We start from the raw sequence: 13,608 nt of genomic DNA, 5'->3' as shown, positions 1-13,608 counted from the left end.
CACTATTGGAAGTTTTATGTGAGAGTCAAATTGTCTGTTTTGGGCATATTGATGTAAAAAGCACAAAAAGTGATCAAATAAATTTGCACAATTTGAGAGAGTCATTAATAGTCTTCTTCCTGACAGCACTAGAATGGCACATGTATTACACTGTTCAGCCAAAAACCAGCTGTATATTCAATGACTATATTTAGTTTCTGCCACAAATCCAGGACACTGCAGTATTTACTACTAAATGGACAGGAGTACGGAACTGTGAAATTGGTAAAAACTATAACTTACTGAGCCAATGGTTGGATGCTCATCAACTCAAATTTAAATCATCAAAGATTGATGTATATGATTAAAAAATTCCATCGCTACCATGTCAGATCATTAAAAATAAAAATAATAGAGCATCTAAACACTATCAATGCATAACACATATGGTTTACCAGTACTTGCCTAGAAATGGATATGGAACAAGTCATAATTATACACAAGAACAGTAGCCTACTTATAGATGCTAATAGATACAAATTGCAATATGCGCAAAGGAACAAAACATGTTAACAATTACAAGCTTAGGCACTTGCTAAAGTAAAACACAGGTATAAAACAATACAATAATAAAGTACAATTATTTCACATTACGTTTTGACTTTTCTTGAAGTGAAGTAAATTGTTATTCTGACATAGGTCATCATGTACAGTTACAAAGTGTAACAGCAAATATTACTAGTCAACGTGCCATAACTGACTCACAAAATAAAAGTGTGGGTGCCAAATGAGAAATGGTTGGGAGATTCCTTATCCGAGATTGTACAGGCTGTTTCATGTGGCATCTCATTAAGGGTTATCATAAGTATCTCAACTGGGGAAAGTCACAACTATTAGAAAGTCACAGCTATTAGAAAGTCACAGCTATTAGAAAGTCACAGCTATTAGAGTTAACTGTTATAAGCAAAAATTTTGTCAAAATGATCAAGAACAATACTTGTGTAGCACACTGGGTAATCTGATCTTAATCTTACTGATGACACTGGGTACACCACTGAGTGATTTATGCTTGTCTTTTACTAATCTCTGAGTTGTGGACAAATTTTAAGCAGTCATGGATAACAGCAGTCCCTCAACTCTGTTTTTTATGACTCATTTATTCTGTACCATTACACATATTCATGGCAAATATGGGCACCACATGCTACTTGGTAGGTGACTATAGTGCAGTGGCTGATTAAAGGAGTTACCTTCAATATTGAGCTCTTAGAAGTGATGCCAAAAGACAAATAGATTCAAGGAAACATGACATATGAAAGGAACAAGCAAGTCACACAGCCGAAAGATAAGCTACAATAAATCTGGTTGGCAAAAGGGTGTGACAAGGATTTTATACCATCTCAGTCAGAAGGCACAGTAACAACAGCATTATATCTTTTTATGGACAAGAGTTTGAGATGAGCTCACAAGTCAAATGCTTCTAGTTAGTTACTTGCCTGAAAAAATTAAACAAATGTGCATCACTGGAAAAGAGGAGTGCTGCGTAGCACTTGCACCTGACAGTTCCATTTCATACAGCATGATGATCTGCTGAGAACAAACTTAAATGAAAGCATACTTATAATATCTTGTCATTATTGTAATCTTACCAGTAGATGACTCCATCACAGCATATTTTATTTCAGTAGTCTGTGGATTTTCTGCTGCAAGACTAGCAATAACTTCTGGTTCCATAGCACGGCGCATCTTTTTTTCCATTTTCTTTTTCTGTATTGAAAGAGACATGTACAATAGACATGTGGTAAGGTAAAACATGAAGTTTATATGGCCACGCCACAAAAGGTATCAAAATCATCACAATGTTTTACACTGCAATATAATAAAGAAATGCCCATTTACAAACAACTGCAGAAATATTTATTACTATGTGACAAAATTGCTTCGGACCTGTATCAAGATTTATCTTTAGAATAGAAACACACACACAGCTGACACAGGCATGACGAACAGTCTCTGGTAGCTGAAGCTGGTAATCTGGCTTCAGCTGCCAGGGACAATGGTCATGTGTGTATGAGTTACGTTTGTGTGTGTGTGGGGGAGGGGGGGGGGGGGGGCACGTGTGCATGTGTGTGTTGCTTTTCTGTTGTCTTTCTTTCGACAAAGGCCTTGTTGGCCAAATGCACTTTTTGTGACAGTCTTTTTGTTGAGCCTACTTGAAACTCAGTATCTCCACTATAAAGCGAGTAGTAACTAGCCTTTTCATAATATTGTTATAATAATTTAATTCTGACTACAAATTGGTTAAGGCAAACTACAGTTTAAACATGATAGATGTTCATAAAGCAAAAGTATGCAGAATAGATTCCCACAGTTAGCAACATGATGAAATTTGCTGCCCACTCATCACTCCTCATCCCACAGTCATTGTAGTTCTCAGCCAAACTGGTGTCACTGACCCCTCTAATCTTTCTGTAGTGCTGTGCTTGAGCAACTATGACAATACCAAAATAAAAGATCATATTCATGATTCAATCTAATTCTCGAACTTGTGCTCTTCCTGCGATCTACTGACGTCTGTTGGTCACTATGGGTCTTACCCCTGTAATTTATTCTCATGTACAATTGTAGTCAGTTAAATATGATTTATTTCATCTGTTACACATTTCATTCTCAGTAAATTTTCCTTCTTGTTTCATCTGAGCATCACATAATGTTATAAAGCCAAACAAAAGCTGGTAACATTTTTACCCAGTATTCTAATACCAAATTTTTCATCTGCAACTTGCTTAGTAAATCATAGTTGCTCATAATCAAATAAAATACTGAGCTTGGTTCAGAAACAAGTAATGTTTTTTGGAGGAAAACATTTCTACTTTTGGATGTTACCTTTACTTAAAAAGCAGCATAAGTCTGTTCACAGAATCCATACATCTACGAGAACTTTCACTGCAAAGCTGTTCAAATACAACAAGAATTCGTAGGATGATAGAATTTGGTGTTGTTTCCTCCCATGTATCACAAAATTGTCAAATTTTAAGCAGAGCAATGGATTGTTGAAGTACCCTACACTCTTTGTTAAACAACGTAAAGATGTTAACCATAGAAGCAACAGTTTAGTCTTTGAATATATGACAATCTTTTTTTTTTTTTTTTTTTTTTTTCAAATGATGGATTGGGAAATAAATCTAGTCATATAATCAGGTAAATATGATATACAACAAATAAAATCCTTAATCTCTTATACCATATTTATTTGAGTATAAAACAACCCTGAATATAAGACAGCCCCATTTTTTTAGGATGTTCCTCAAGGGGGAAAAAATTAATGTATTCTGTCTAATCAAAATTACAAACTTACACTGATATAATGTATCTGCTTAAAAAGTAACGTTACTTATATTCTAAACTTAGGCCATTTATTCATTGTCTACATTTTGATAATACAAGGTGTAATAAAATAGATAAAAAGAAACTGTTTACATTATTTTTTTATCTTCACTGACTTTTATATTTATTTAGCCCATCGTTTGTGGTACCACTATTTTTAATCATCATTTTCATAATCCTAACAAGACAACTGTGAAACTTAATCATCATTGTTACAAATATTTGGCTATTTCTTCTGAATAGGATGCTATTTTTTGGGTCATACAATGTGATTTATTTCATCTGTTACGGCATTTAATTCTAGATTAATTTTCTTTCTCACTTCATCATAATTTCACCATCTTGCTCTAAAGCTGATTAAAATCTGCTGATGTTTTCCCCAGTATTCTTCCTCATTTTCAACTCACTTGGTAAATTATTACAGTTTGTCACAACCAAATAGAGTACTGACTTGGGTTCAGAATCAAGTAATGTTTTTCTGACAGAAACAATTTTTGCCTATACATGTTACCTTTACTTTAAAATGCAGCATAAATGTACGGTACGTGTATGATATCCATACATGTATGACAACTTTGTAAGTCGATAGAATTTAATGCTATATTCTCCAGTGGTTCACAAAAATCATCATTTTTTTAAAGCAGAGCATTAGACTGTTGTAGTGGCTAGCACATGTTTCTCACATATCCCTTGCACATTGCACTGGCACCGGAAGTCAAACATCAAGTCAAATGTCACGTGATTGTTTGAGCGAGGTCAATACTGTATCGAGCACTTCAGTGTACCGCGAAATCTCGAGCCTGTTCAAATGAACGCATTGATTGCTAAATCCAACCCTTCTGCAGTCTTCAAAATAAATTTGCACAAAACCTCAATAGCTACAGCTTCATCTGTAAATGTAAGACAATACCTATATTTATCTATTTAACTATGTAAAAATTAACGATATGAATATAATAGAGGGAAACATTCCACGTGGGAAAAATATATCTAAAAACAAAGACGATGTGACTCACCAAACAAAAGTGCTGGCAGGTCGATAGACACACAGGTCTATCGACCTGCCAGCGCTTTTGTTTGGTGAGTCACATCATCTCTGTTTTTAGATATATTAACTATGTAAAAATGTTGATCTGAGCAGCAATTTTAATCTGCGAATATAAAATATTTTTAGACTGACAAATTTGGGAAAAACGGTGTCTTATAATTGAGTAAATACGATAATTTGTATTTAAGATATATTAGCAAATGCTTATGATGAAGGCCCTAGATCTAAGATGTGAGAAGCTATGAAAGATATAGGTATGGATGATCACCTTTTACAAATTATTATTGAAATGTACAGAAATTATGTAGTACAGATTAAACAAGGTTCAAAGTTATCGAAACTTATTAATGTCACTAAGGGTTTGCGACAAAGTTGCAGTATGTCACTCATCTTGTTCAATTTAAATGTGGAATTGGCACTCCAAAATTGGAAGAACAGCTGCAGAGGAATGGAAATCACTGTCAACGATGTACATATATTTTCATTAAGTTTTGCTGACGATCAAGCTATTATAGCACAAGATGATTATGACCTTGACTTCATGATATGATGGTTACATTAAGAATAGAACAGATGGGAACTACAAAGGAGTCTAACAAAAACAGAGTATTTGGTGGTGAACAGTGATGCTAAATTTGAAGTACACATCAATGACAAAACAGTTATGAGACAGGCAGAGAAATTTAAATATCTTGGGGCACATATTAATAAAAATGGATTGGGAAATACAGAAATAAAACACCGAATACAGCAAAGTGTTAGCGTGTATGAATTGAGAATGAAGTCTCAAGTGGGATAAGAATATTTCCAACTGCAATAAGAAAAGAGTAAATAAGATAATGGTTGATAAGATAATGGTTGATCAGTGCTATGCTGTAGATCAGAACTAAGGAACTTAAATGCTGATCTCAAAAGAAGACTAATAGCTGTGAAAAAGAATTTTTTGCGTAGGAGTGCTGGAACATCAAGAATTTAAAGAAAAACTAATGATGAAGTAAGAGCTAGAATGAAGGCAAATTATACAGGGGTAGATAGAATTGAAAGAAAATCATTAAAATAGTATAGACACATAATGAGACTGCAAGATCATTGGTGGCCAAAGAAGGTTTATGAATGGAAACCACCCGGCAGACATACACGCTGAAGACCATGACATTCTTGGACAGTCCACATAAATGGAGAAATGGAACATTGCAGCATCGACAAGGAAGATGCGCTGGATAAAGAGGTTTGGCGGAGGATAACAGGAATACAATAAGATGATGTTATTAATTAATCTTTGTATTGATTAATCCTGTAATAATAATTATAATAAATATATTACCAGACACACAAAAATAATTATTATATAATATGGATTTTCTTTTTTCCATCTTTTTCCAAATAATAGAAGGGGAGCTTCCTTGATTTCGGACACAGACACTGAACACAATCGGCAGGCCAGTGAATAGAATATGTCTTATGTCTTATTCTAAAATACTGACTGATTTACAGAATTTAATTAACATTAGCAATTTTACAAATTACAAATTAATGAGAAATTGAGTCTCATGTTCATCTTGGGCATATACTTCACAAATGTGTTAAACAAGATAAACACTACAAGCACACCCACTGCACGTGGTTCCACAGAAAGTTCTATTGAGCAATAGGAAATGTGGAACTGAATGGGAATGGAAATGTCATTGTCTAAAAGCAAACATAACTGGAAACTTACTTAATTCTATTAGAATCTAACATTAAACATAATCACCATTGAGGAACAGATGTGTCATTTACAGAAATTGTGATTCATGTGGTTGCCATAGGTGAACAGTGACAATGTTTTGAAGTACATAAGACGCCAAAATTGTTAAAATGTCATAACATGATTCTGCATGCAACAGAATAAATGGAATGTGTACATAAATGTTAGAAACACAACCAATTTTAACTGTATTAATTTCAGCATATCTGGAAAGGATATATGAACTGTACACACTAAACATTGTAGAGATTTCCAATATTTTTTGTGAATCTCCAGCAATCAACATCAATATCATATTTCAATTGGAACAAGTTTATTATAAATACTTACAAAGGAACAGCCTTCTCGAAATAAAAAGAAAAGAGACAATAGCAACAGTTAAAATTTGCTTTAGAAAATAAATAAATCTACAGCAAACAAAACAGAGGGGTCTGATGGAAGAAATATGACTCTTTGGTGATTAAATGAGTTGTCATCTGGGAAACCTGCTCAAGGGAGATTTAGCAGCGTAGTAAAAGAGTAAAATCAAACCTGCTGTTCCACCATTGACCATGGACCTACAGTGACTTTTCATTTAATTGTTGAATAGTCAAATTTCTCCTTTTTACAGACAACTAAAGTTAGTGCTTGCATATTCTCTGAAAATAAAATAATTTCAGAGAAAGTGTTTGCTTCACAGTCTCTCAAACTAAAATGTTGCCTCTGAGAATGAAGAAGATGGTGGTGGCATTTACTTCAGTTCAAACGAATGTCACAATGTAGTCACTCGTATCTAAAATCAACAAGAATTCTCGTACTAGCAATAACGCATCACATAAGAAAACAAGATACCTGAAAGAGATGACGGAACGAGATAACATATGCAAATGCCATTATTTTACTATTACTTCTAATGGTCTGTTCACATTTCTCTACAGGGTAAGCACTGCTATATGGGTTTCGCAACATTAGTGACAATTGGTGATGATCTGTACCAGTACCGCACCTACACTTCTTGTCAAAAGTACAATCACATGGAGTATCAAGTGACTGGATTGAGAAATTTTGGTAGGGAGGACACAGCATGTTATCTTGGATGGAGAGTCACTGTCAGATGTAGAAGTAACTTCAGCTGTACCTCAGGGAAGCGTACTGGGACCCTTGCTGTTCATACTGGATATTAACAACTTTGAAGACAATATTCATAGTAAAATCAGGCTTTTTGCAGATGATGCGATTATCTATAATGAAGTACTATCTGAAGAAAGCAGCATAAATACTGTCATATCTTGATAAGAATTTGACGTGGTGAAGAGACTGGCAGCTTGCTCTAAATGTTCAGAAATGTAAAATGATACACTTCACATAACGAAAAAACATAGTATCCTATGACTACAATATAAATGAGTCACTGTTGGAATCAGCCAACTCATGCAAATGCCTGAGTGTGTAACACTTTGTAGGGATACAAAATGGAATAATGACATAGGTTCAGTCGTGGGTAAGGTAGAATAATGGGAAGCGCAATCAGTCTAAAAAGGAGTTTGTTCACAAATCGTTTGTGTGACCAGTTCTAGAATACCGCTGAAGTATTTGGGACCCTTACCAGATGGGACTAACAGGGGATTCTGAACCTATACAGAGAAGTGCAGCACAAATGTTCACAGGTTTGTTTAATCACCATAGAGATATTGGAGAACTGAACTGGAAGACTCTTGAAGACAGTTGTAAGCTATCCTGAGAAAGTCTATTAACAAAGTTTCAAGAACCAGCTTAATGACAACTCTGGGAATATATTACAGTGAATGGAACAGGAAGAAACCCTAATAACTGATACAATGGTATGTACCCTCTGTCATGTGCCTCACAGCAGTTTGCAGATTATAGATGTAGATCTGTTTATGTTGAGACTAAATCTTATTTTCCAATGTAAAACCAGTTTGAAAATGTTTACGTAGCATGTATCCAAAGCGGGATCTGAATGCCAGCCCAGTACCGTTTTGAATATGTTTGCGTAGCATGTAACTGAAGAGGGATGTGAAAGGCAGCCCAGGATGTATCTACCTAGATGTGGGAAACTGACTAGAAACCACATCCAGGCTGGATGGTTCACCAGCCCTGCTGGTTAATCTGCAAAATGGATTCCATCTGGGGCAGCCCTGCCTCCTAAACTCATAGAAATGGTGGTTTAATGGGATTGGTTAGTTGGGTTGGTAACAGGAGGCAAATGTTATTGTGAATTTGTAAATTGTTTTCTCTGTAATTTGCAGGCTCTAACTCCACTACTACAATTATATACATAAATAAAGCTACAAGATAAACTAAAATATGGAATGGCTGACAGGAGGCAGTAACTAAACACACACTAGGTATGTATAACAAGACTGAGAAATCAAATATTTTACTGCAAATCTCAAGTGTAATATGCACCCAAAAAAATGTACTTCAGCACTCAATGTGAATCAGTTTAAGTTTTCTGTCTTATAAAACTAATTACTCCCTGAAGCAATATTCCCCTCATATTTAAACATTAAGATTGCACCTGGCCTTACCCTTTTTTCTTTCTGTTGCTGTTGCTTTCTGCTTTGTTCTGCCTTGTGCTGCTTAACCATTTCTGTTAAGTTTGCAATGTACTCATCTGTTTGTGACAACAGGAATGAAAGACGTTTATCCTTCTTTTGGTCTATCAGTTTTCTGGTGAGAGAGATTAATTAATAATTAATTAATAATTAATATTAAATTACATTGGTATACTATAAACTGTTGTAAAAATTTTGCATGCTTACATTTAGTTTCAGTGTGCATTCAGATAAAGAACTAGTTTTCAGAGATGCATAAACATTTACTCTTGTGTGTCATTATGTGTGTTCAGAGTCTCAGCCATTCTAAATTATGCTAGTTCAGTCAAATAAATTAGTAATTTACTTGATACAAAAACGTTTCTTCTCTCTGCAAATCTTCAAATACCTGATAATGTTACAGGGCAAGACATCATGTGGTTTGCCTGAGATAACTGGACAAGTTGCATTATGAGAAGTTACAAAGAAAAACATTGTCAACTGCCATTCCTAGCCAAAGTTTCATTATCTTGATAGTGACATGCTCAGATGAAAAGTAATTGTTGAAGCATAACACAAAATCACATGGAAAGAATTATCAAGACTGAAAATTTCAGATCACTGCCAGTCTCAAAGTCTAAGAATTTTTTGATGTTTTGATTGGAAGATGGATTATCAGTTACCTAAATCTGACAATAAGACCATAAAAGTATGAATAAGAGACTATGTCAAGGCTACGTTCCTGATTTCCAAATCAGTAGTCACAAATTAAATGCAAAAACATAGTATGTGAAAGAACATGTTGAAACAAGTAAGTTTAATCTTAACTCAGCATTTTCATGACTACTGAATTAAAGTGAATGGTTCAGCACTCTGCAGACAACTAAAGTTGAAAACATGGCACAGCAACTCTGAGATGTCGGATAAAGTGTGCAGACAAAACCATCACGGTAAAAATCGTTGCTTCACTGCTATCAAAATACAACATGTTTAAAACAGCATGGACCAGTGTGGAAACAATGATGGAACATCTCATCAAAGTATAGTCCCACTTGTCTATGGATGATGAAGAAGTTGGTGATTATTGTACAAATGAAAAAGTCAATTCAATCTGATAAAACCAACAGTTCTAAATAGCAAAAAAGGGCTGACATTTTGCTCAGAAGTGCCAGATTATCCATCCTCAGCAACTGTAGTTGTTTATATAGAAGTAATCAGCAGGCAGTTGCATAAACAGCAATACATATTTCGATATATTTGTTATATACCAAGGAGAATCTACAAATTATTCACTTTTGACCTCGCTAACTGGAAAGTTTTGTATCCCAAAATGTCATTCAATGAGGTCTGCAGCTGCACACCACCAGCAGCACAAGAAGGTGATGACACATGTCTACACATTAAGGATGATGATGCCAATGATGAACTAGAATTTGTGGATCGTGACCAGCAATCACATATCAGGCCATTGTTGTTGTTGTTGTTGTTGTTGTCTTCAGTCCTGAGACTGGTTTGATGCAGCTCTCCATGCTACTCTATCCTGTGCAAGCTGCTTCATCTCCCAGTACCTACTGCAACCTACATCCTTCTGAATCTGCTTAGTGTACTCATCTCTCGGTCTCCCTCTACGATTTTTACCCTCCACGCTGCCCTCCAATGCTAAATTTGTGATCCCTTGATGCCTCAAAACATGTCCTACCAACCGATCCCTTCTTCTAGTCAAGTTGTGCCACAAACTTCTCTTCTCCCCAATCCTATTCAATACCTCCTCATTAGTTACGTGATCTATCCACCTTATCTTCAGTATTCTTCTGTAGCACCACATTTCGAAAGCTTCTATTCTCTTCTTGTCCAAACTAGTTATCGTCCATGTTTCACTTCCATACATGGCTACACTCCAAACAAATACTTTCAGAAACGACTTCCTGATACATAAACCTATATTCGATGTTAACAAATTTCTCTTCTTCAGAAACGCTTTCTTTGCCATTGCCAGTCTACATTTTATATACTCTCTACTTCGACCATCATCAGTTATTTTACTTCCTAAATAGCAAAACTCCTTTACTACTTTAAGTGCCTATTTCCTAATCTAATTCCCTCAGCATCACCCGATTTAATTTGACTACATTCCATTATCCTCGTTTTGCTTTTGTTAATGTTAATCTTATATCCTCCTTTCAAGACACTGTCCATTCCGTTCAACTGCTCTTCTAAGTCCTTTGCCGTCTCTGACAGAATTACAATGTCATCGGCGAACCTCAAAGTTTTTACTTCGTCTCCATGAATTTTAATACCTACTCCAAATTTTTCTTTTGTTTCCTTTACTGCTTGCTCAATATACAGATTGAATAACATCGGGGAGAGGCTACAACCCTGTCTCACTCCTTTCCCAACCACTGCTTCCCTTTCATGCCCCTCGACTCTTATTACTGCCATCTGGTTTCTGTACAAATTATAAATAGCCTTTCGCTCCCTGTATTTTACCCCTGCCACCTTTAGAATTTGAAAAAGAGTATTCCAGTCAACATTGTCAAAAGCTTTCTCTAAGTCTACAAATGCTAGAAACGTATCAGGCCATTACAAATACAGAAAGAGACAGAGCCTCCACAAAATGATATAAGAGTAGAAAACAGCCAACAGAAGAGCAACCTAGTCAGTGCAATAAACATGGCTTTGAGATCACTCCACCATTCACAAACCAACAACTTACAAAGCTGATTTCATCTAGTATTATGTTCCTGATCATTTCAAGGTAGATGTTTCCAGTCCAGACTCGAAACACTTGAGAAAGGTGATTGTAGTGCAACTTGAAGATTATCAAGAGAGAAAAACTTATTATTAATTCAAGATGTAAATAAAATAGAAAGAAACTTCCACATGGGAGAAATATATTAAAAACAAAGATTCCAAGACTTACCAAGTGGGAAAGTGCCGGTAGACAGGCACAATAAAATAACATACAAACACACACACAAAATTACGAGCTTTCGCAAGCGGCAGTTGCTTTGTCAGGAAAGAGGGAAGGAGAAGGAAAGATGAAAGGATGTGGGTTTTAAGGGAGAGGGAAAGGATCTATTCCAATCCCGGAAGCGGAAAGACTTACCTGACTTACCTTAGGGAGAAAAAGGATAGGTATATACTCGCGCGCGCGCGCCCACACACACACACACACACACACACACACACACACACACACACACACACACACACACACACAGATATCCATACATACATATACAGGGTGTGTGTGTGTGTGTGTGTGTGTGTGTGTGTGTGTGTGTGTGTGCGCGCGCGAGTATATACCTATCCTTTTTCCCCCTAAGGTAAGTCTTTCCGCTCCCGGGATTGGAATGGCTCCTTACCCTCTCCCTTAAAACCCACATCCTTTCATCTTTCCTTCTCCTTCCCTCTTTCCTGACGAAGCAACCGCCGGTTGCGAAAGCTTGTAATTTTGTGTGTGTGTTTGTATGTTATTTTATTGTGCCTCTCTACCGGCGCTTTCCCGCTTGGTAAGTCTTGGAATCTTTGTTTTTAACTTATTATTAATTCAGCTAGAATTAAGTCCGCCCCCCAGTAGTTGAGTGGTCAGCGTGACAGAATGTCAATCCTAAGGGCCCGGGTTCGATTCCCAGCAGGGTCGGAGATTTTCTCTGCTCAGGGACTGGGTGTTGTGTTGTCCTAATCATCATCATTTCATCCCCATCGATGCGCAAGTCGCCAAACTGGCGTCAAACCGAAAGACTTGCACCCGGCGAACGGTCTACCCGACGGGAGGCCCTAGTCACATGACGTTTTATTTACCTAGAATTAAGACACAAATGAGGCTATAATAAAATTTAGAGTACAAATGAGAATGAAACAGTGACTGAAGGCGAAACCCATAAATTACGAGTGGTCTACGATTGTAGCTCTTATAACGTACAATTTGAAGTATGCAGTGAAAAAGTGAGTGACGCTGTTCAGATACGTTTTAGTGAATTAAAAATTATCGAAATTTGGAAATTTCGCAAAATTAATGCCATAACTAATTTACAAAATAAAAGTGTGGGTGCCAAATGAGAAGATATTTGTTAAATATACAGAGTTACAAGTTAGTAACACCAATACGTTATTTCAAAGATAAACCATTTTGCCAAGTGTCAAACTGAGAAAATCCTTAGGAAGGAATGGCTGTGTCTCTGCACCCCAGACTACAGATGATGAAAGGATACCAAGGTGATATAAGCGATGTGGACAAATTTGACCAGTTAAAAAAAAAATTATGTGATTGTGTCACAAATTAAAAAATGTTCTGGGTCCAGTATCTAAAATGTTACATAAATGGATGAAATTACTGAATAAAAAGATTGGATGTAAATACTTTTCAAAGTAGAATTCTAAAAATGTTTTGTACATAGTGACATTACAAAAATAAGTACAGACCAACCCATACAATGGTTAGCTGTAGAGACAAAAACACAAATGCACCCAAGAGGACTAAAGTGCACTTACTATGTTCATGGTTCTCCTGTTGCATGCTGATGATGACTGTTAGTTATCATTAGCTGTGTCCTATCGAGTGATAGTATATGATAGCCAACAACATCACTGAACTTAATGACATCTTATGAAAGCTGCTCGATAAGTTTTCTGAAAGAAGTCGTCTTTTTTGCTGCATTTTCTCTGTTCTAATTAAACTTCAATGACAGTAGTACTTTTCTATGTCAAATTGTTGATATTCACAATCATCTTTGTTTCCCAAATATGATGTGACTTCCAAGGCTATGATTAAATTTGAATGTAAAAGCACAGTTTAAATTGCTATAAATGAGAAGAGCAGTAATAATATTTAAAATCATGATTATTGGATAGACTGTAATACTGCTTCTGCCCTACCCCCCCCCCCCCCCCCTCTCCATCCCAAAAAC

The 13,608-nt window shown here is 36.0% G+C and overlaps 1 protein-coding gene across 3 annotated transcripts in view; it reads right to left on the bottom strand.

The window, feature by feature from the left end:
- LOC126354066 (ATP-dependent helicase brm-like) overlaps nt 1–13,608 on the bottom strand; it is a 203,153-nt gene that overhangs the window by 132,145 nt on the left and 57,400 nt on the right. For all 3 annotated transcript variants that reach the window (XM_050003445.1, XM_050003454.1, XM_050003438.1), the window contains exons 9-10: nt 8,693–8,834; nt 1,629–1,746 (exon numbers count right to left, since the gene is read on the bottom strand). In XM_050003445.1, coding sequence (XP_049859402.1) covers nt 1,629–1,746; nt 8,693–8,834 — 260 coding nt within the window. The remainder of the gene's footprint in view (nt 1–1,628; nt 1,747–8,692; nt 8,835–13,608) is intronic.

This window comes from Schistocerca gregaria, chromosome 1 (assembly GCF_023897955.1).
Source record: "Schistocerca gregaria isolate iqSchGreg1 chromosome 1, iqSchGreg1.2, whole genome shotgun sequence".
NCBI classification, from domain to species: Eukaryota; Metazoa; Arthropoda; class Insecta; order Orthoptera; family Acrididae; genus Schistocerca; species Schistocerca gregaria.
This window is presented reverse-complemented; position numbering and strand designations above follow the sequence as displayed.